The sequence below is a fragment of the Ceratotherium simum genome, chromosome 27 (assembly GCF_057802395.1).
Source record: "Ceratotherium simum simum isolate JZ-2026a chromosome 27, ASM5780239v1, whole genome shotgun sequence".
Lineage (NCBI taxonomy): Eukaryota > Metazoa > Chordata > Mammalia > Perissodactyla > Rhinocerotidae > Ceratotherium > Ceratotherium simum.
The window spans coordinates 880,016-903,710 of NC_141926.1; the positions used below are offsets into that span (position 1 = coordinate 880,016).

At 49.9% G+C, this 23,695-nt stretch overlaps 1 protein-coding gene across 2 annotated transcripts; it reads left to right on the forward strand.

Annotated features, from left to right (window-relative positions):
* Positions 1 to 6,171: 6,171 nt before the first annotated feature.
* On the forward strand, positions 6,172 to 23,490 carry SPATC1L (spermatogenesis and centriole associated 1 like). 2 transcript variants are annotated; one of them, XM_087418230.1, is made up of 4 exons: positions 6,172 to 6,454; positions 14,038 to 14,406; positions 21,607 to 21,824; positions 22,889 to 23,488. In XM_087418230.1, exons 1-4 carry the CDS (start codon positions 6,253 to 6,255, stop codon positions 23,213 to 23,215), a joined length of 1,116 nt encoding a protein of 371 aa, XP_087274356.1. In that variant the 5' UTR covers positions 6,172 to 6,252; the 3' UTR covers positions 23,216 to 23,488. The 2 variants fall into 2 exon arrangements, with proteins under 2 accessions (XP_087274356.1, XP_004429736.1); XM_004429679.3 differs by having other exon boundaries at positions 6,238 to 6,454; positions 14,038 to 14,388; positions 21,673 to 21,824; positions 22,889 to 23,490.
* The last annotated feature ends 205 nt before the right edge of the window (positions 23,491 to 23,695 follow it).

Below are 23,695 nucleotides of genomic sequence, written 5' to 3' on the forward strand. Positions count from 1 at the left end.
GCCGCCTACTGTTGCTTCCTTTCTCTCATCTCTCAGCAACTATTATAATAATTATAGGCTAATTGGTCAGCTTGATTCATTTTTACCTCCATCTGCAATGTAAGTTTTTATTTGTAATTCACTTTGTCTCAAGAAGGAATTAGTGGCTGGCTCCGTGGCTTAGCGGTTAAGTGCACCTGCTCCGCTACTGGCGGCCTGGGTTTGGATTCCAGGCGTGCACCAACGCACCGCTTCTCTGGCCATGCTGAGGCTGCGTCCCACATACAGCAACTAGAAAGATGTGCAACTATGACATACAACTATCTACTGGGGCTTTGGGGAAAAAAAGGAGGAGGATTGGCAATAGATGTTAGCTCAGACCCCGTCTTCCTCAGCAAAAAGAGGAGGATTAGCACGGATGTTAGCTCAGGTCCAATCTTCCTCAGCAAAAAGAGGAAGATTGGCATGGATGTTAGCTCAGGGCCAATCTTCCTCAGTAAAAAGAGGAGGATTGGCACGGATGTTAGCTCAGGGCTAATCTTCCTCACAAAAAAAAAAAAGAATTAAATTTAGAAACGCAAGGCAAAGGGAAATAAGGGCTGGAGAGTCAGATGGGATGGGGAGGGATGTCAGCACATGAGACACATGCTGGGGGTCCGATCAATTTGCTGTTGCTGGCTCCACATTTAGTGCTCAGCTTTCTGGGAGTCAGCTGGAGGGGAACACTCAGAGTAAGACAAAAACCCCTGCAGCTTCGGAGATGCGTGTCTCACTGATTGTGGGGCTAGGTCTCATAAGAAAGGGGGCGTCTGGGCTGTTGCTCACAGCACCTCTCCACAGGGTGTCTGGTCACAGCAGAATCCACGAGAACAACCCTCGCAGGTAGCTGAGGATGTGGTTCTGGAGAGCTGGGTAAATTTACTGGGAGCGCTGGGGCTGCAGTTCTTGACCTTGGGCTCCTCTCAAGGACGTGTGACCTTCATGCCTGGCATTTTCACTTGGAATTTCTTGAAGACCCGCTTTACACACTCAAGAGGATGATGGTGACATGGATAACTTCAGAGTTACTTATTTTCTTTAGTGAAAATAACTGTTAGTTTATGATGACTATTGTTGATAGCAGATGATTTCCAGCCTTCCTTGGGGGACAGTGATGCCCCAGGGGGTGTCTGAGACCCAAGCTCGAGACAAGTGGGGAACAGCTAGTTTACGTGGCTTTAGGCAGCCTCAGACAGCTACCCCACAGCCAGGCCTTTTATGGGTGTGAGATGCAGTGAGCCTGAGGCCCCGTGTTCTTGATGCCGCTGTGGTTCTCCGGAAGATGGAGGAGCAGGGCCTGCCCTTGGTCCATCCAGGAATAGGTGAGTATTGAAATGGCCTGTGGGTCGCCAGGAGATTTAAGGACAGAGCCTCAGTGGCCTGTTGGATCCTACTGGCTGGTCTAACGCACGTATAATTGGAGCCCCAGAAAAGGGAAGGACGGAGGCGGAAACACGTAATCAGGGTTGAAATGTTCCAAATGTGAAATGTGTGGGCCCACAGATCTGTGAGGCCCAGCAGACAGAGGCAGAATAATCACACAGACCAAAAAACCAGAAGCAGAACCCACTCCAAAGCACATCATAATCAAACCGATGAAAACCTACGATCAATAAGAGTCTTAAAAACAGGCAGAAAACCAGACACGTTACAAACGGGCGAACAAAGATAAGGATGATGCTGACTCCTCAGGAGCAACGCAAGCCGTAAGACAGTGGAAGGGCATCTTAAAGGGTTGAAAGGAAAAGCTGGTCAACTTAAAATTTCATATTCACAGAAAACAAAAATGAAGGCAAAGTGGACCTCTTCCAGACAGACTGAAGCTGGGGGAATTCTCCAGCAGCCTTGCCCTACAAGAAATGTTAAGTTGTTTAGATTGAAGGAAAGTGATACCAGATGGAAACCCCGGTCTTCACCGAAGAATGAAGAGCACCAGAAACGGTAAGTATGTGGTAAATGTTCAAGGCTTTTCATTCTTCATTTAAAGGAATTTCTTCAAAATATAACTTTTAAAAGGAAGAATAGTAATGGTGTTTTAACATAAGGAGAAGTAAAAGCTATGACAACAATAACAGAAAGGATGTTGGAGGATGGGGGTTCACTGCTGTGAGGTTCTTGCCTCATATATGAAGTGGGATGTTATCTAGAGGTAGACTGTGATAAATGAACCCATTGTAAACCCTAGAGTAAACCACTGAATTAAAAAAGAAGTATATCTAGTAAACTAATACAGGAGGTACGATAATCCAAAAGAAGGCAGGAAAATAACAAAGAGCAGATGGGACACATGGAAAACAAATAAGAGAATAGACTAAAACCCAACTCTTACTTATGGTCTGCAATTTGTTCCCCACGTTCATATGTGACTGCATCTGGATATAGGGCCTTTAATAAGATAATTAAGATTAAATGAGTTCATGAGGATGGGGCTCTAATCAGATAGGACTGGTGTCCTTATGAGGAGAGAGACACATCGGGAGTGCACACACACACAGAAAAGGCCATGTGAGGACCCAGGGTAAAGGCAGCCGTCTGTAAGCCAAGGAGAGAGCCTCAGGAGAAAGCAACCCTGCCAACACTTGGATCTTGGACTTCTAGATTCCAGAACTGTGAGAAATTAAATTTCTGTTGTTTAAGCTACCCAGTCTTTGCTGTTTTGTTATGGCAGCCCTAGAAGACTAATACATCAACCATTTAAATAATCTTATTAACTGTAAAAGGCTAAGCACTCCAGTTAAAAGGCAGAGATTGTCACATTGGATGAAAAAGTATGAGCCATCTATGTTGTCCATAAGAAAAATTTTTTTTTTTGTAAGGAAGATTGGCCCTGAGCTAACATCTCCCAATCCTTCTCTCTCTCTCTTTTTTTTTTTTGCTGAGGAAGACTGGCCCTTGGCTAACATCCATGCCCATCTTCCTCCACTTTATGTGGGATGCCGCCACAGCATGGTTTGACAAGTGGTGCGTCGGTGCACACCCGGGATCCGAACCGGTGAACCCTGGGCTGCTGCAGTGGAGCGTGCACACTTAACCACTTGCACCACGGGGCTGGCCCCTAAGAAATTTTAAGTATAAAGATATAGAGAGGATAAAAGTAAAAGTTTAGAAAAATGTATAACAAAAACACTAATAGGAAAGCAAAAGTGCTGTATTAACATCAAGGTGGATTTCAGGAAAAGGAATAGTACCAGAAATAAAGGGACTTAGTAACGACAAGAGTGTCAGTTCATCAAGAAAACAGCAATCCTAAATGTACATGCACCTAATAACAGAGCTTCAAAATACATGAAGCAAAAACTGGTTGGATCTGAAGAGAGAATTAGACAAATGCACAATCAAGTGGGAGATTTCAACACTTTTCTCAGCAACTGTAGACACAAACTCTTCAACCAACTCGAGGTAACTGGCTTTTATAGAACACTTCACCTAACATTTTTCCCAAGGGCTCGTGGACCATTCACTAAGGTAGACCACATGCTGGCTCATGAGATGAGTCTCAAGAAATTCAAAAGGGTTGAAACCATGCAGAGTGTATTCTCTGACCACAATGGAATTAAATTAGAAATCAGTAACAAAAAGAGATTTAGAAAATCCCAAATGTTTGGAAATGAAACAAAGCACTTCTAAATAATCTATGTTCAAAAGTGGAAGCACAAGGGAAGTTAGAAAACATTTCAAGCTGAGTGAAACTAAAAACATGGCATATCAAGATTTGTGGATTGTACTAAAGCAGTGCTTAGAGAAATGTTTGCAGGCTTATATTTGAATGCTGTAAATTAGGTTAAAATCAGTGATCTAAGTGTCCCCCTTAAGCATCTTAAAATCAGAGTCTGTAGAAGGAAGGAAATACTAGATACAAGAGTAGATGTCAATGTTATAGAAAATAATAGAGAAGATCAGTGAATCCAAAAGGTGATGCTTTGAGAAAGTTAACCAGCCTCTAGTCTGATCAGATAAGAGAAAACAACCTTTTTTATTCCATCAGGAATAAAAAAAGGATACATCACTACAGATCCTGCAGACATGGTCCAGCCTGCCCTGCTGAGCCTACTGTCTTGCTCTAGATCACACTGCTCCCACTTGCCCTGCTTGCTTTACAATCCTGCTGCAAAAACCTAATGCTGTTTCTCCACTTTCACATTTTGGTTTTCTGCCTTGGCTGGATCTATTTGTCCTCAGAGGCAGAGGGGCTAAAAAGGAAATGTCATGAACTACTGAATGCCAGTATTGCACAACTGAGATGACATGGACAAATTCCTTGAAAGACACAGTTGTTATCTAGATGGATACAAGAAGAAATGGAAAATTTAAATAGCCTGATATCTATCCAAGAAACTGAATTAGAAATTAAAAACCCTACCCAGGAGAAAACTAGGCCCAGATGGCTTCACTGGTGAATTTTATCAAACATTTTAAGAAAGAAATGACAATCTAACAAACACACCCAGAAAATAGAGGAGGGAACACTTTGCAACTCATATTATAATGTCAATATGACCTTGATAGCAAAACCAGACCACGACATTACAAGAGAAGGAGATGCAGATCAGTTTCCCTCATGAACACAGAAAAAACTTAAAAATATTAGCGAGTTGAATCTGGTGATGTATTAGAAGGACAGTGCATCATGATCAGAAAACTGGCAGAATGCTGATAGGCCATTGGCTGGAGGGGATATGATGTTGAGAGGGTTTTCTTGGGGTGGGAAAGAAATGGCATTTTAAATGCGATGGGAGGAGCCAGTGGAGGGGAGCCACTCACATGCCCACTGGCCTTGTCCTCAGGAGTCTGGGGGTGGGGGCATTTGGCCTCGGTCCTGGAAGCCCCTGCACACCCTTCCTCAGTGGGCACTGCCCACGTTCCTGCTGTCCTTGTCTGATGTGAGAGCCTGCGGGTCCAGACGCTGGTCTGTTTGGGATTTACAAATCCTCTTTCTCCACAGAGCCGGGGTCAGAGCTGACTCCTAGAAGTGACATTACACTGTCTGGGCAGTCTGGGGGAAGCGAAGGCTTTGTTCTGTCTGGAGCCACCTCTACCCACCGCCTGCACCCCGGTCCCCTTGCTGCTGAGTAGGGTAGCCCCAGGCATTGGGGCTGAAAGGGATTAAGGACATGCTGGTTCCAGTTTTGGACTACGTCCCTTCTCACAAGGATCAGGAGATGACCCATCTCTTGCTTCACGGCTGCCAAAAAGCAAAACCAAGACCGTCAGAGCCAGGAAACAGCACTGAGTTTGTTTTCCTTGCTGAGTGGTCAGTTGGAAGAGCGGGGAGTTGGGGTGGGGTGCATGGTGGTCACACTGACCGAGGACTGAAATCCGCACTTGGGTGGGACTCTGGGGGCCACAGGTCTGTGGGTGATTGGTCCTGACGGCCCTCGTGCCCTGGTCCAGGGGGTCTTTGGTTGGGTCCAGGCATGGTCAGTGTCCCAGATACTCAGCGCTCGCAGTCCGTTTGGGGGCGCTGAAATGCTGGGACCCTTTTCATGAGGGGAGTGCGCTCAGCAGGCGGCTAACTGCCAGTCCCTGCGGAGCCCTCCTGAGCTTGTCTCCCTCTGCCCCCACGGCTCCCTCCTTCCTCAAGTGTGTGTGCCAGGGGCGTGCCCTGATAAATGTCTTCACCCCAGACACCTGCCCGGGTTCTGGGGGACCCAACCTGCCAGCCTCTGAGAGCCCTGCTGGCCCCATGGAGTTGGGAAGCCTCCCTCGTGGCGGGAGGGCCGATGGCACCCCGGGGGGCAGCTCCACGAGTTGCTCAGAGTAAAGGCAGAGTCCCCACTAAGCCTGCAACTCCACACAGCGTGGCCGACACCTCCTTCAGCCCAGTGTTCTGGCTGTTCCTAGAACGTGCTGGAACATTCCTGTCTTGGGCCTTGTCATGTGCCGTTCCCTCTGCTGGGCAGCCCTCCACGTGAGCGTCTCAGGCACCCATCTAGAATTTGTACTGTCCGCACTCCTCACATCCCCTCCTTGTCTTCCCCTCGGCACCCACACTTGGCATCTTCTCCGCCTTCTCTGCATCTGCCTGGTGGGTGCGGCCCAGAGGCGTCTGTGGGGTGGGGAAGCTGGGGGTCGCGGGGCCAGGGCGCCGCCTCTTTAAGGGCGACATCACAAGGCCGCGGAAGGCCGGGAGGCCGTGGAACTCCGGGCTCTTGGGCTGTTCCTGGAGCCTCCGTGGCTCTGGATTTCCACCTCCATGGGGCCACGGGCCCACACGTGAGCACCGAGGACGTGGCCATGGCTGAGGGGAGCCAGCTGATGAACAGGCTGATGAGCGAGAACGCAGACCTGAAGAAGCAGGTGCGCCTCATGAAGGAGAACCAGATGCTGCGGCGCCTGCTCAGCGAGAGCTGCCAGGAGAGCTGCAGCCGCGGGAGCCGCGACCTCCTCCTCCCCAAGGCGCCCGCCTACCCTGAGGACTGTTCCCCCACCAGTGCAGGTGAGGCTGCAGGCCAGGGTGGCAGGGCCCTGCTGGCAGACCAGGGGTCCCGGGCACCCTTCCGTTCCCTTGGGTCTGAGTAGACCGAGAGCGAGGTGCCCATTCTGCTCTGCGCCCTCAGGGAAGGCCCTTCTCTCTGGGCCTCGAAGTCCACGCCTCGAAAATGGGGTGGGGGGGTGGTCAGCCACTTGAGCTGGTGGGTGTGTCCATCAGTGACAGCCACAGAGGTGCTGCCACCGTGGTTAAAACAGGACGCACGTAATCTCCCAGGTCTCCAGGTCCACCCAGGTCAGCCCAGCTAGGCCGGGCCGGCTGGGCAGCTTGCTCTGCTGCACGCGTCTCTCTTCTCCTGGGATCAGCGGGCTGGCCTGGGCAAGCTTGTCTCCCGGTGGGAGCAGATGTGCCAACGGCACTAGCTTTGAGCCTCTGCTGTGTCTCACCTGCTCACACGCCATCAACCAAAGTAGGTCAAGCAGCCACCCACGGTGGGCGGCCCTGCCGAGGCCCCTGCCTTGGGAAGAAGTGAGCGTGGAGCCGTGATCCAGCTCACCATGTAGTATCCACTCCAACATTCTATGACTTTTTACAGAAAAAATAGGCTTTGACTACTTTCTACAAAGTAGTTGGTTCTGTTTTAAACATTCTCGTGAAAATGTTCTCTTTTCATACCTGGAAAGTATGACTTAGGGCACAGTTGATGGGCATGACCTTGGTCTTTGAGTGGTATGGATGTGGACAGTGGATGGAACCTCTGCTCCGGTGCTGCCCGAGGAGCCCTGTGACCAAGCGAGCTCAGTGGCCCCTAAACACGGCAGCCTGTGTGATCGCGGTGGTGGAGTGGAAGCCCTCGCCAATGCCCTGCGGACCTGCCATCTGGAAGGAGGAGCCCCTCGACCGGGCTGTGAAATGTTTTTCCGTTGTTGAGGCTCTTTCCAAAGCTGCTGCCGATTGACCAGTGGGATGCCTGGGATGCTCCAGAGACTGGCTGCTGGGACCTGCGTTGGGTGTGGTCACTTCCCAGAGTCCATGTGAACGCCTGCCACCGCCTCTGAGCAAGCACGGCCAGTGTGGAAGGCACACGTGGGAGGTGGCTGTCACTCTCTAGCCCCTGCATGGAGCTCATGGGCACAAACCTGTGAGCGAGCGTGCCCCCAGGGTGCCAGGGTCCTTCCTGTCATCTCGACACCTTCAACCTCAAGGGGGACCTTGAAGAGGGAGCTCGGACAAGCAGGGGGTCCTCATGGGGGGATGGCAGGAAGAGGAGAGTGACATGCCAGAAGGGGCAGCCAGGGAAACCTGAGTCCCCAGGACCCGGGCAGCTGGAGGCCCCATGTCCTGAGCTCCCACCAGCGGCCAAGGCACACGCTTGTCACTGGATGCTTGCTGAGGAGGGCCTGGCCTCACGGTGCTGTGTCCCAGGTGTGAGATACTGCAAAGGGTCAGTGCTGCCTTCTCAGGCCACTGGGGATGTTGTGCAGTGGCTGCAAGAGGCACTTGTCCCCAAGTAGCATGTGACAACGGCACTGTGACAGCTGCCAAGAGTCACGTGCCTTATTCTCCTTTGTTGTCCTTCATCCCAAGAATTGAGTCAGGGCGGGGCCCTCCCTCAACTCGCTGCTGCGCCTGGTCTGAAAGGTGGACCTTGCTCAGGCTGGGCTGTTCCTAGAGGGACCCTTGTCAGAGTCTGACTTGGGGCTGAGTCTCCCGGATTGTGGTCTGCACCCCCTGCCTGTGGGCAAGCCCAGATCTTGCCGGACATCGGTCTTAGGAGGAGCTGCAGCCCAAGGCCACCAAGCCTTCCACCAAGAGGCCTCGGAGTCCCAGCTGCAGGGTGTGGGCCGAGGTCAGCATGGGCCCCAGCCATCCTCAGGGCCACCCCCCTTCCCTGGGGCTCTGGGATGCTGCGTTCAGGCCTGGCCCCAACCCTCAGCCTCCTGCAGAGGGTGAAGCCTTGGCCTTGGGACTGGAGTTTGGAGAACCAGCAGGAGTTCTTGCACAAGCTGCAGAAGTCTGTAAACGGGAGCCACCGCACAGCAACGGCTCACGTTGCCCACCGTCCCTTAGCGTCTGCCTTCAAGACAGGATGTACTTTAAAAACTGTTTTTCTTATTCAACAGCATGTGCTCACGGTAAACTTACAAATGCCCCAGGAGTACATAACATTTAAGGCTGAGCCGCGCTCCCGGCCCCACCCCCAAAGGCAGCCACGGTCAACATCTTCTTGGGTTTCTCTCTGAAATTTCTGGTGGCCGGCCGTTCATGTGTGTATCTAGGGATCTGTTTGGTTTACCTAAGCGGGATGCAGGTCTTCTCCACTTTGATGCTGCCCTGACCGTCCACCTCACCATTGTTGCCCATCGGTCCTCTTCTGTAGATCACGGAACACGCTTTACCGCAGAGAGCAGACTGTGCCATGTGGGTTCCCCACCACTCCTTCAGCCTGGACCTCACGACAGGCAGCGCCCTTCCCTCTCTCTGTGACCACAGACGGCCTCACATGTGCCTCTGTGACCTCTGCAGGGTGACTGCCGGGAAATCCTTGGGTCGATGGCTGTGTGCAGTTGAAATGTTTACACAGTCACTGGTAAATGTTCTCCAAACCCCAAATGCCCCGTAAAAAACTGTGGCCTCTACACTCTGCCAACAGTGGAGCAGGGTGCCTCCTGGCACCTTCCCAACATCCAGCATCAGGAAACAGCCGTGTCTGTTCCTGCGGAAGGATGAGCGAGGCCTCCTGCCAGGGTCTTCTGGGGCTGCTGCCTTCCCTTGGGTTTTCGAGCATGTGATGTATTTTCAAAGGGACCAGAGGGAGCAGCAGGCTCCCCTTCTGCCCTCCTGGCCCTGTCCCTTCTGGGGCCTCTCTGCCACTTCCCTGCAGATGGTCTGGTCCCCACACATCGCCGGGCGCATCACAGACCAGGACCCTCAGTGCTGGGGGCTCCTTGTTGTTCTGGGTGGAGGATCCGATGGTTGTAAGCAGAGTTTGGTCTTCTCTATGGACGACTCTCTGCCTCTTTCCCTTGAACATCACGATACGGTTGTTTCTGTGTTGTTATAAATATGTTTTTAAATGGTTGTGTGATACTCCAAAAATCAGATGAACTACAATTTAATGAACTCTTCACCTCATGTTTGAAATCACAGTTCTTTCTTACCGTGAGGTAAATAACACAGCAAAAAGAATTTTATGTTTAGGGTTATTTCCTTAGCATGTGTTTCCTAAAAGTAGAATCTCTGACTCAGAAAGCAGCTGTAATTTTTTTTCGCCTTATTTCTTTTTCTTACATTTTTCTATGGTGTTTTTATCTGTTTATTCTTCCCTACACCCAGGGGATGATTACATCCATTGCAGCTATATTAACCTATTTTTGCTCCCAGTTTCTTCAAGTCTCTTTAGCTATCCCACATATAAATCTTTCACATTTATTAATAAGTTTATTCCTGGAGCACTTTATGTTATTTGTTCCAGTTACAGATGAGATTTCTTTTCCATTGTATTTTAGAGCCCTCAGTGTTGATGTGTTTCGAAAGCTGTTGATTTGTAAATATCCATCCTCTGTCCTATATCTGGCCACTTCATAAGCCGTTTGTATTCTCCCATGCTTTCTGTCTGCGAGTGCATCGTTTACAAGTGAGCGTTTTAAATGAGATCGACAGTGCATGTACTTGTTACTCTCGTCTTTATTCCTGAGAATTCTCAGACCCCTGGCTTCGGCACCTGCCCCCTGTCTTCTTGGTAGGCAGTGGGCAGTGATGGCCCTGCCTGCCCAGGGGTGGGGGACATGCAGGCTGGGTGCTGAGGAAGAGTCCTTCCAGGCCTTACATTTTTTTTTTTTTTGTGAGGAAGATCAGCCCTGAGCTAACATCCGTGCTAATCCTCCTCTTTTTGCTGAGGAAGACGGGCTCTGAGCTAACATCTATTGCCAATCCTCCCCCCTTTTTTCCCTAAAGCCCCAGTAGATAGTTGTATGTCATAGCTGCACATCCTTCTAGTTGCTGTATGTGGGACGCGGCCTCGGCATGGCCGGAGAAGCTGTGCGTCGGTGCGCGCCCGGGATCCGAACCTGGGCCACCAGTAGCGGAGCGCGCGCATTTAACTGCTAAGCCACAGGGCCGGCCCAGGCCTTACTTTTAAAGAAGAAAAAAATTGAGAAATGGCCCATTTTGTTAAATTTTGGTGACCTTGTTTCGGCATTGGTGGAGGTGACCTCGGCTGCTTCCGTGGCTGGTCTTCGGGGTCTTGTTGCACCTCCACTGAGAGACCCTGTGGCTCCGGCTCGGGCTGTGGCTGCTCTGGAGGTGGCTTCGCCCAGGCTTTCTGGGCTCTGCTCCTGCTGAGTCTGGGCTGCGGTTTTCTGGCTGTGGTTACATCGCAAGGATCTGATATCAGAGCTGTGACAGATTCATGACCTTAATCAAGCATCTTCTCAGGTTTCCGGGTTCTACCCTCACTTACGTCACATAGGGATTATGATTTTATTTATTTATTTTCTTCCCCCAAAGCCCCAGTAGATAGTTGTATGTCATAGCTGCACATCCTTCTAGTTGCTGTATGTGGGACACGGCCTCAGCATGGCCAGAGAAGCAGTGCGTCGGTGCGCGCCCGGGATCCGAACCCGGGCCGCCAGCAGCGGAGCACATGCACTTAACTGCTAAGCCATGGGGCCGGCCCAACACATAGGGATTATGAATTGTCCAGGAACTTGAAAGAACTCACCCAGGCCTGCAGTCCTTTGCAGCATAGTTGTTTTCTAACTTCTGGATTTTTCTTCTTGCTTATTGGTCCGTTTAGATTTTCTACTTCTTATTGAGTCATTTAAAAATAACTTCCCAGAAGAGTTCTCCTTTCGTTGAGATTTTCAATTAATATATGGTTGTATATAATAGTCTTTTATAATGTAACTGTGTTCTTTCTAGTCATTCTTTTGTGTGTGTGAGGAAGATCGGCCCTGAGCTAACATCTGGCAATCCTCCTCTTCCTCCTCTTTTTTTTTTGCTGAGGAAGACTGGCCCTGGACTAACATCCATGCCCATCTTCCTCTGCTTTATATGGGACGCTGCCACAGCATGGCTTGACAAGCGGTGCGTCAGTGCGCGCCTGGGATCTGAACCAGCGAACCCCGGGCCGCCGCAGCAGAGCTCACGCACTTAACCGCTTGTGCCACGGGGCCGGCCCCTTCCTAGTCATTCTTATATCACTTTTCTCATTTTCAACTTTATTCCTTGATGTTTTCTGTTTCTTTAATGTAGCTTTCCAGTTTTGCTATCTTATTGACTTTCCAGAGAGCTGTTTCCCTTCCAGTTCTGCTGTCATTTTCATTGTTTTATAACTTTTGCTTTCCTTAAGAGTTCCTCCTCAGATCTTGATTTGAATATTTAATTTTTTGGTGATTTTAAAAAAGTAATTAAAGGATTTAAGTTACTAATTTCACTCTAACTACAGTTTTAAATGTACTGATATCTTAATATATAGTGTTCTGATTTTCGTTATTTCTCAATAATCATTTTTTCTTATTTTTATTTCTTCCTTGATCTGATCATTACTTAGGAGAATGCTTTTAATTCTGAGGAGACAGGGTTTTCTATTGACTCTTGTTATTCATTTATAGTTTTATTATAATGTGGCCTGAAAATATACCTACTTTTTGGACTTGATGGAGGATTAAAAATTTTTTTTTTAATGTTTAACACAACTTTATTGAAGGCTTGGGGGTAACAGAGGGGATCACAATTCACCAAATAGAAGCTGAAAGTGAAGCCCATACCCTCCTGACCACCACAAAAACCCCTTTAAAACAGGCGACAGGTCCCCAACTCCCTGACGTGGGCTGTCGGCCTCGCCCTGCTGCTGGGACAGCCACCTTCCCCGAATGTTTGTGTCCTGAGCACAGGGCTCCAGCCTCCTCTGGCCAGCCAGAGGAGGAACCCAAGCCTGGGGACATTTTTTTTCCTTTTTTTTTTTTTGGTGAGGAGGATTAGCCCTGAGCTAACATCTGCTGCTAATCCTCCTCTTTTTTGCTGAGGAAGACTGGCCCTGGGCTAACATTTGTGCCCATCTTCCTCTACTTTATGTGGGATGCCACCACAGCATGGCCTGACAAGCGGTGCGTCAGTCTGCGCCTGGGATCCGAACCTGTGAACCCCAGGCAGCCAAAGCAGAGCGCGTGAACTTAACTGCTACACCACCAGGCCGGCCCTGGGGGCTTTTTGATGCCTCAAGTGTGGTGAATTCTGGAAAGGTGTTCTGTGGACAGTTTCTGGGCCATGTGGTTGGCTGGGGTGGGAGGCTGTGAGGCCCTGAGCGGGGCCACCAACAGACTGTGCTGGCCATGTGGGCAGGTGGGGCAGGACACACAGTGCTGCCTCTCCTTCTCATGAAGGTTTTTTCTGGGAAAGCATTGCTGGAGGGGGATAAGTTGGCTCCTGAGTAGGCACATTTTAGGATACAGTTTTTCAATATAGCTCTTAAAAAACACTTTCTCAAATATATATTTGCCTTATTGCTAGGAAAGCAAATTCATGACATGAGGGTAGAAAAGGATTTCGTAAACCACAAAAGAATCGATAAGTTAAATTCACATTAAAATTTTAAAAATTCTGCATGACAAGAGTCACCATAAAAAAGATTTAAATATAAGCAACACATTTTATCAACTAGGAATTTGTATGCAGAATACAAAAGGAACTACCAGAAATAATTTTAAAAGACTACCCAACCAGAAAAATGAGCACAGAAAAGGCACAGGTAATTCACAGAATGGAAACCCGAGAAGCCAATGAACACAGGGAAAGACGTTTGCCGTCCCAGGGATTAGGGAAAAGCCATGTGTCGTCGTCAGCCTGGTCTACAAATACTGAGGCCTGATACGAGTGTGGTGTCGGAGGCCGCTGGCAGGCAGGGAACTGCCACCGCTGTCGTAGAAAGCAAGGAAAGTTAAACATGCACACACCTGAGCCCAGGTGTGGACAGCAGAAGGTACTGCTGTGAGCAAGGAGGCATCAAGGGATGCCGATGACAGCGTTGCTTTTATAAGGAAACCTGGAAACAGCCCCACGTGCATCAATAGGGCAATGGATAAATAAATTGCTGTGTGTGCATGTGTGCGTGCACATGCATGCACACATGTGCCAAGAAATGATTAAATGAACCACGCAGCTACCAAGTGAATGAACATGGGTAAATCTCAAAAAAGATAACGCTGCAGCAAAAAGGTATGTTGCAGAATAAAACATGGAGAGGATGATCTCATTTATTTAAAATGTAAAAAGCATATAAAAGTCACTGTCGATTATATTGTGCGTGGATGCACAGATGGGTGGGAAGTGTGTGCGGGGACGCACACTCACTGTGCCCATAACCCCAAGGCTGATAGCTTCCTTGAACAGGGGATGGCGCACACGGCTGCTGCACCCGCATCCATCACCTTCTCCGGGGGAAGGGGAGGGCTCTGAAGCAGGGGGGAGTGCGGGCAGGTGTCAGAGCCTTGGGTGGGCCTGCGAGTGTTCTTGAGTGTTCTCTACATTTCTCGGAGGTGTTTTAGGAACAGCAGACTGACTTCTTGTCCCTTTCCTCCCTGTCGCAGTTGCAGATTTTGGAAGGTTTGCCAGTGTCCCTGAAGCGCCCTCCCAGCTGCAGACCTCCTCCCTAGAGGATCTGCTGTGCTCGCATGCGCCCCTCTCCAGCGAAGATGACACCTCCCCCGGCTGTGCCACCTCCTCCCAGGCGCCCTTCAAGGCTTTCCTCAGCCCCCCGGAGCTGCGTGCACCCCGTGGCACTGACAGGAAGCTGTCCTCGCTCCTGAGCCCCTTGCAGGACCCGCTGGTGGACAAGGCCCTGCTGGAGCCCAGGGAGATGGTACGGCCCAAGAAGGTGTGCTTCTCGGAGAGCAGCCTGCCCTGCGGGGACAGGACCAGGAGGAGCTACTACCTGAACGGTAACCGCCAGGCAAGGGGCACTGGGGCAGGCACGGGGTGGGTGGCCGGCAGTAGAGGAGGGCAGGTTTGGGTGGCCCTGCTGGGCAGAACTTCTCCATCCAGCCACACAGAGGGAGCAGAGTGAGGCTGGGAGGCCAGGGTCCTGGGCTGTGTCTGTTCAAATCTGTTGCCCATTAAAAAAAAAATTGAGGGCCGGCCCCGTGGCTTAGCGGTTAAGTGTGTGCGCTCTGATGCAGGTGGCCTGGGTTCGGATCCCAGGCGCGCACAGACGCACTGCTTCTCCAGCCATGCTGAGGCTGCGTCCCACATACAGCAACTAGAAGAATGTGCACCTATGACAAACAGCTGTCTACTGGGGCTTTGGGGGAAAAATAAATAAATAAATAAAATTATAAAAAAAAAAAAATTGAGTTGCTTATCTTCCTAAGATCAAGTTGTAAGAGTTCTTTATGTATTCTGGATGCAAGTCCTTTTTTAGTTATATGTTTTGCAAATATGATCTCCAATTCTGTGGCTTTTCCATTTTCATAACAGTGTTTTTTGAAGCGCAAACTATGTAATGAAGTCTAGTTTATTGATTTTTTCTTTTATATAGTTTATGCTTTTTGTGTCCTATTTAAGAAATCTTTGCAAAACTCAAGGTCACAAAGATTGTTTCCAATGTGTTCCTTTAGAAGTTGTATAGTTTTTTATAGTTTTAGGTTTTACATTTACATTTCTGATCAATTTCGGGTTAATTTTTGTAGAGGGTATGAGGTTTGCATTAGATATCCACTTCTGCCAGTGCCAGTGTTTGAGGAGATTATCCTTTTCCCACTGAATTGCCTGGACACTTTGTCAAAAACCAATTGTCCACATATGTATGAATGTACTTCTAGATTCTCCATGCTGTCCTATTTATCCGCATCTGTGTTGATTCCCACACACATTGTCTCAATTATGGTAGCTTTATAACAAGGCAGCAAATGAGGTTCTTCAACTTTGTTCTCCTTTTCAAGGTTGTTCTGGCTATTCTAGGTCCTTTGCGTTTCCACATGAATTTTAGAATCAACTTTGTCCATTTCTACAAAAAAGATTGTTGGGGTTTTGAGTGAGGTTGTCCTGGTTCTACAGCTTAATTAGATCAATTTTCAGAGAAATGACACCTTAACTATATTGAATCTTCAGATCTGTGAACACTTAAATAGCTCTCCATTTATTTAGGTCTTTAAAAATATCTCTTAGCAATGTTTTATAGTTTTCTATGTATAGATCTTGCTCAATTTTGTTGAATTTACGCCTTAGTATTTTATATTTTTGATGCTATAATAAATAGTATTGTTTTTAACAATTCAATTTCTGATTGTTTGTTTCTAGTGTATAATAACACAATTTATTTTTGTGTATTGACTCCTATGATGGTTAATTTTGTTTGTCAACTTGACTGGGCCATGAGGTGCCCAGATATTTGGTCAAACATTATTCTGGGTATTTCCTTGAGGCTGCTTTTGAATGAGTTTAATATTTAAATTAATAGACTGAGTAAAGCAGATTGCCCTCCTTAGTTTGGGTGGGCCTCATCTGATCAGTTGAGGGCCTGAATAGGACAAAACGGCTGACCATCTCCTGAGGAAGAGAGAATTCCTCCTGCCAGACTGCCTTTGGACTCCAACTGAAACATCAGCTGTTTTTGGGTCTCAACCCTGCCAGCCCTCAGAGGGGAACCCAACATTGGTTTTTTTGGTTCTCAGACCTTTGAACTCAGGAGTGGAACTACATCATCAGCTCTCTTGGGCCTCCAGCTTACTGACTCACCCTGCAGATCTTGGGACTGGTCAGTCTCCATAATCACATGAGCCAGTTCTTTATAATAAACACACACACACACATATACACACCCTATTGGTTCTGTTTCTGTTTCTCTGGAGAACCCTGACAAATGCAACCTTGCATTTGGCAAACTTACTCAATTCACTTATTTGTTCTAGTGGCTTTGTATGTAGATTCCTTAGGATAGATGATCATGTCATTTGTGAATAGAGACAACTTTATTTTTTCATTTCAAATGTGTATGCCTTTTGTTTCCTTTTCTTGTCTTATTGCATTGGCTAGAACCTCTGGAACAATGTTGAATAGAAATGGTAACAGTAGGGATTCTTGTCTTTTCTTGATGTAGGGAGAAAGCATTCAGTCTCTCACCATTAAGTATGATGTTAGTGAAGGTTTTTGTAGATGCCCTTCATTAGGTTGAAGAGGTTCCCTTTAATTCCTAGTTTGCTTAAAGTTATCATGAATGGATGTTGGATTTTGTTGAATGCTTTTCCTGCATCTATCAAGATGAGCATTTAGTTTTCATTTGTAGTCTGTTAATATGGTAAATTACCTTGATTTATTTTTGAACTGTAAACCAACCTTGCATTCCTGAGATAAACTCTACTTGGTCATTACGTATTATACATTTTTGTATTATTGGATTTAATTTGCTAAATTTTTATTAATAATTTTTGCTGTCTGTGAGGGATATTAGTCTACAGTTTTCTTGTAATGTCATTTTCTGGTTTTGATATCAGGTTAATGTTGTCTTCAGTGAATGAGGTAGAAAGTGTTCCATCGTCTTTAATTATCTAGAAGAGTTTGTATAAAATTGGTATTATTTATTCCTTAGATGTTTGGTAAAATTCAGCACTGAAACCGCCTAAGCCTTGAGTTTTCTTTGTAGGAATGTTTCCCCGCCAAAGATTGTTTCCTTAGTTGACATAAGGCTATTCAAATGATCTATTTCTTCTTGGGTGAGCTTTGGTAGTTCACACACAGAAGTGAGTTTTGTGTCTTTTAAGGAATTGGCCCATTTCATCTAAGTTGTCAAATTTATTGGCATAAAGTTGTTCCTAATATTATGTTATTATCCTTTTAATGTCTGTAGGATCTGCCATCTCTAATTTCTGATAGTGTTAATTTTTGTCTTCTTTCTCTTTTTCCCTAATAAGTCTGGCTAGAGGTTTATCAATTTTATTGACTTTTTTCTTTGAAGAATAGGTTTTTGGCTGGATCTTGGAAGGCCCAGTTTGGACTAGAAATGATTTCTAGAATATCTCAGGTGGAACTTGTCTCTTCTACCTAATTTATGCTTTGCGGGGGATGGGGAGAGAAACTGATTCCCTGATGAGAGGAATGTATTACTATAGAAGGGGGAGTTTGCACCCTGCTGCTCCATGACCCTCATCTGCCCTAACTTGCTTCTGTGCAGTGTATTAATTCCTGGGTACCTTCTGTAGCCTTGCACAGTGCTTAGGGAAGGAGTACACTGGAAACTACAAAACACTGTAGAAAGAAGTTAAAGAAGACGTAAATAAATGGAAAAACATCTTGTGTTCATGGATTAGAAGACTTAGTATCCTTAAGATGGCAAACTCCCCAAATAGATCTAAAAGTTTCAACACAATACCTATCAAAATCCCAGCTGGCTGCTTTGCAGAAATTGACAAGTTGATTCTAAAATTCAGATGGAAATGCTAGGGACCCCGAATAGGCAAAACAATCTTGAAAAAGGAGAACCAGATTGGAGGACTCACGCTTCTCGGTTTCAAAACTTACTATAAAGCTATAGAAATCAAGACTGTGTGGTAGTCATTAGGACAGATGTACAGCTCGATGAAATAGAATTGAGTCCAAAATACACACGTGAATTTATGGGTTTGGTGTTCGACAAATGTACCAAGACAATTCAATGGAAAGCGAATAGTCTTTTCAAGAAATGGTGCTGGGACAAGTGGCTATCCCCCTGCAGAGAATGAAGTCGGACCTTACACCACATATGAAAATTAACTCAAAATGGATTGAAGACTTAAAAGACCTAAAAGAGCTAAAACCATAAAACTCTTAGAAGAAAACATAGAGATAAATCTTATGACCTTGGATTTGGCAATAGATTCTTGGATGTGACACTAAAAGCATGAGCAACAAAAGAAAAAGCAGATAACATTGGACTTTATCAAAAGTAAGAATTTTGTATTTCAAAGGAACGCCTTTCAAGAAGGTGAAAAGTCAACCCACAGAATGGGAGAAAATATTTGTAAATCATGACTCTGATAAGGGAATAGAATCCAGAATGTATAAAGAACTCTTACAACTCAACAGTAAAAAGGCAAACAATTCAATTAAAAATGGGCGAAGAACTTGAATAGATATTTTCCCAAGGGAAATATACAAAGGGCCAATAAGCATGTGAAAAGATGCTCAGTATCATCAGTCATCAGCAAAGTGCAAATGAAAACCACAGTGAGACTCACCTCACACCCGTGGCTGGAATGAAAAACATGGACAATAACACATGTTGGCGAGGACGTGGAGAAAGTGGAACACGCGTGCACTGCCACTGTGGGAACGGTCTGGGCGTGCCTCAGAAAGTTAAACGTAGAGTTAGCATGTGTCCCAGCAATTCCGTTCCTAGGTGTACATCCGAAAGAACTGAAAACATTTGTCCACACAAAAATTTTTATATGAATGTTCATAGCAGCATTATTCATAACAGCCAAAAAGTGGGAACAGCCCAAATGCCTGTCAGCAGGTGAATGGATAAGCAGAATGTAGTCCATCCATGCAATGGAATAGTATTCAGCCATAAATAGGAATGAAGTTCTGATACACGTTACAATATGGATGGACCTCGAAAATATGCTGAGTGAAAGCCAGACACAAAAGATCACAAACTGTATGATTCCACTTATATGAAATGTTCAGAATAGATAAATCCATAGGGACAGACAGGGGATTAGTGGTTGTAGGGGCTGGGGTTGGGAGGAGGGGGTTTGTGAGTGGCTGCTAACGGGTACAGGTTTTTTCTTTTTGTTGATGAAAATGTTTTGGAGTTAGATTGTGGAGATGGTTGCACAGTTCTTTGAATATAGTAAAAACTGCTAAATTGCATTCTTTAAGAGAGTGAATTTTATAGTATGTGAATTATGTCTCAACAAAAAAATTTAGGAGTGATTGAGGAAGCAGTGTCCCCTAAGGCTCAGTTCCTTTGTCCGTAAGTGGGGTCTAATGCCCCCTCGAAGGGTCATTGTGAGGATGAATCAAGTCACGGAAGGACCGGAAAATGCTCCTGGAGGGAGGAAACAGATGCAGGCGCTGCCAGGTCCGCATGACCTCAGCGCAGTCGGTTGCTGGCTTGCCTCACCGATACCTCTGAGGCTCCAGCTCCCATCACGCCGACTAGGAACCTCCCTTGCTGGTTTAACCCCGAGGTCCCAAGGCTCGTTGGAAGCTGTCGCCTGTTCTGAGGCTCCAGCTGCCTGAGCGACCACCAGGTCACTTTCTCGACACCCTCTGTGGCTCCCATTTCCACGGGCCACCCCAGCATTTCTCCTCGGCCCTCAGAAGCCTGGCCCTCTGCCCCAGCTCATCTCCTGCTTCCCCACCTGTGACCGTGCGACCCCAGGGCCCTGCAACCCTATGGCCTTCTTGTGGTTCTGGGTCATGTGGCTCAGGTGGGCCCCCTGCCTGGGGCGTCCACACCCCTGCGGCCTCTCCCTTGCCCCACTGCCTCCTGCAGAGCCCACCTGCAGAGCCCACCTGCCCTGAGACCTGGACTGTCCGGAATGCACCTCGTCCCTGGACGCTCCCCGCTCAGTGCCTGCACAGGCATGGCCGAGCATGTGGAGGGACAGGCACACCTGGCCTGTTCCCTGTGTCCACGCAGCAGCCCGTCCAGAATGGAGGGGGCCTGGCACCTGGGCTTGATAGGCCCGTGCTGACTGGCCGTTATGTGCTAGGAGTGGCCATCAGGTTCCTACAGCAGTGATGGGTGGGACACCGGGATGAGTGGTTACATGGCACAGTCACAGGATGCGGCTACGGGAGAGTGGACAACTGCTCGAGGTCGCAGGCAGAGCTGGTTCTGGAGCACGGCTGCACAGATGGCCGCACAGGGAGTTCTCCTGGGCTGGTCTCAGACAGCTCGGCGACTCCCCAAGGCCACAGAGCACCGCCAGCAAGGGTGGGACTCAGAGCCCACCTTTCCACGTGTGGGGTGTCCTGGGTGTCGGGGGCCTGAGCCCCGTCAGTGGGCACAGGTGTTGTGGGCAGCAGGACCTGGGAGCCGGCTCTCCACACAGAGCACCCCTCCCGTTCATGCACTGCCTGCCTGCTGGACGGACTGAGCAGGGCTGCACCCGGCCGACACTGTTGGGGGGTTTGGACCATGGTCAGGTCTGGAAAGGTCACAGGGGCTTTAGGGAAGGCTTTAGAAATGGGCATTCTCAGGGTGACACAGCAGATGGTGGGGGTGACGGGCCTGTGGAGCTGCAGGGGCGGGACACGGGTGCCCAGAGCCCTGCTCTCGGGGGGCATCCCGGTTGGCATGGCGGCCTGGCCACAAGCACCTTTCCTCGCTCTGCTGTCTCTCAGTTTCTGGTGCCTCTGACAGTCACAGTCGGTAGCGTGGTTCAGAGTACACCGGCTTTGGAGGGTATTGACAGTTGTTTCCTGAATGACTAGGATGGCAGCAGAGGCTCCTCGGGAGATTTGGAAGCAGGTTTTGGAAGGAAGGGTGGTCGATGTGCCTGGGTAACGTTGGGGAAATAGTTAAATGGAATCTCCTGCCAACCCAGCAATCCTCCCCATGATCGTGGGGAAGAAAGTTTTCTTATCAAGTAAACGTGAAGTGGCCGTGATGCAGAAATTGCCAAGACAACAGAATCTCTCCTTCTGCGTAGCTGGGCAGGCTGTCCAGTTACATGCATCACACACGTGTTCCCAGGTTGACGGGTACCTGCCTGCAGGTGGGGGACCCACCCAGCCCACATGACTCCACCTGGTTGTGGGGGTGGGGCCTCTGTGACAAGCAGGGGGTCACACCTTGACCCTGGTGCCTGGGCAGACTCCCTGCTGACAGGGGGATGAGGAAAGCAATCCTGGGCTGTGAAACAGGATTTTACAACGTTTACATCCATCTCAAAGGGACAGAGAAATGACTTAGGATCACAGGTTCCTCAGAGAACACTAAGAAAAGGGAGGAGAGGAAAGGTCTATCCCGTTTGGGAATAGAAAGTGCAGTTTTCTTTTAACTTTGTGTTCACCCCACAGTGGGCGCGGGGGAGAAGGGTGCCCCCACACCTCGATCATGACCAGGGCCTTAGGGAAGGCCTGCCAGGGGCCCCAGAGCCTTCGCCCCAAACCCACAGCGGCGCATTTAGGTCGTCCTTTCCCTAAAGTGGATCCTGGAGCGCAGGCAGGAGGGGCCGGGCGGCCCTTGACCTCCGTGTCCCGACCCTGGCCTGACTCACCGACCCCACTCCCCGCAGAGATCCAGAGCTTCGCCAGCACCGAGAAGGACGGGCGCATCGTCGGGGAGATCGCCTTTCAGCTGGACCGGCGCATCCTGGCCTTCGTGTTCCCGGGGGTGACCCGGCTCTACGGCTTCACTGTGTCCAACATCCCAGAGAAGATCAAGCAGGTGTGCCTCCCTGCCCGGGGTCCCCTCCCTGTCTCCGGTCACCTCCCCTGCCCTGGGGTCCCCTCCCTGCCCCGGGATCCCCTTCTTGCCCGGAGTCTCCCCTGTTCCCGGAGTCCCCTCCTTTCCCCAGGTCCCCTCCCCACCCTGAGTCCCCTCCCTGCCTGGGGTCTCTTCCCTGCCCTGAGTCCCTTCCCTGGGGTCCCCACCCTGCCCCAGGATCCCCCTTCCTGCCCCGAGTCCTCTCCCTGCCCTGGGGTCCCCTCCCTTCCCTGGGTCCCCCCATTCCTGGACTCCCTTCCTTACCCCAGGTCCCCTCCCTGCCCTCTGTCCTCTCCCTGCCCCGGGGTCCCCTCCCTACCCTGAGTCCCCTCCCTGCCTGGGGTCTCTTCCCTGCCCTGGGTCCCTTCCCTGGGGTCCCCTCCCTGCCCCAGGATCCCCCTTCCTGCCCCGAGTCCTCTCCCTGCCCTGGGGTCCCCTCCCTTCCCTGGGTCCCCCCCCATTCCTGGAGTCCCTTCCTTGCCCCAGGTCCCCTCCCTGTCCTCTGTCCACTCCCTGCCCCAGGACCCCTCACTGCCCAGGTCCCCTCACTGCCCCAGAACCCCCCCACTGCCCAGGGAGAGGGTCCCCTCGCTCCCCTGTCACCCATGGTGCTCACAGCTGTAGGCCTGGTGTGGCTGCGGGGTGTCCGAGGCACACGTGCCGTGGAGTGTGATGAGCCTCTGCCATGAGCACCTCTGTTCGCACCGTCTGCTTTGCGCCCTGGGACTGTCTCGAGTGGCCCCTGGGGCACAGAGCGCTTTGATGCTCGGTGCTGGCAGGCAGGTTCCTCCTCCGTGCCAGGGATGGAGCTCCCTGCTCCTGTCCCTGACAGTGTCATTGGAGGGGGCTGGGAGACTTGGCTCGGTCGGGGTCGGGGGCTTGGCTCTGGGCCTCAGCTTCCCATCTACGCAGCTTCATTCCTGAAAATCTGGTCACTGTCCCCCCTGGCCCCGGGTCTCGGCCTCGGCCTCCCATGGCCGGGCGATGCAGCCCGGCCCCACCTGCCCCCTGCGCTGTGCCCCCAGACGTCCATCAAGTCCCTGGACGGCTCCGTGGACGAGAAGAAGCTGCGCGAGCTGACGCACCGCTACCTGACGCTGACGGCGCGCCTGGAGAAGCTGGGCTACAACCGCGAGGTGCACCCCGTGTTCAGCGAGTTCCTCATCAACACCTACGGCATCCTGAAGCAGCGGCCCGACCTGCGCGCCAACCCGCTGCACAGCAGCCCCGCCGCCCTGCGCAAGCTGGTCATCGACATCGTGCCCCCCAAGTTCCTGGGTGACTCGCTGCTGCTGCTCAACTGCCTGTGCGAACTCTCCAAGGAGGACAGCCGGCCGCTCTTCGCCTGGTGAGCCCGCACCCGCACGCCCTCCCTGCAATAAACGTGTTTGTTCCAAACCCGGGGGCCACCGTGCCTCCTGTGCGTCCCCTCCGGCCGGGGGCAAGGGCCATGTCCTGAGGGAGCACCCAGGGCCGCAGGCAGGCGCCCGGCGCTGGAGCAGGCACCTGTCACGGACCGGGCCGGGCACCTGCAGGTGCCCACAGCCCCACTGCGCCCACACCCGTGTGGTACTGTCGCACTTTATTAAAATCATCTGTTGACTTGTCTGCCTTTACCTTTGGCTCTTTGAGGGCATGGAGAGCGCCTTGGTCACTGCTGGGCCGCAGGTGTTTGTGGGATGAAGCCTGGACAGAGCCTGGAGGGGGAGGGGCTGTGGCTCAGGCAAGGCCCACAGACCCCCAACCTCGAGGACCTTCCCCGCCACCATCCTCTGAGGTCTTAGTTCCTCCCCTTGAAAGGGCCAGCAGGTCCTGACCCAGTTTGGGTCTCC

Excerpts from the sequence above, each read along its gene's own strand:
- SPATC1L (XM_087418230.1), top strand. The coding sequence starts at position 6,253 with ATGGCTGAGGGGAGCCAGCTGATGAACAGGCTGATGAGCGAGAACGCA. Across the intron at positions 6,455-14,037 it reads CTGTTCCCCCACCAGTGCAG|TTGCAGATTTTGGAAGGTTT; the intron begins GTGAGGCTGCAG and ends TCCCTGTCGCAG. Across the intron at positions 14,407-21,606 it reads CGGTAACCGCCAGGCAAGGG|GGGCCGGGCGGCCCTTGACC; the intron begins GCACTGGGGCAG and ends CGCAGGCAGGAG.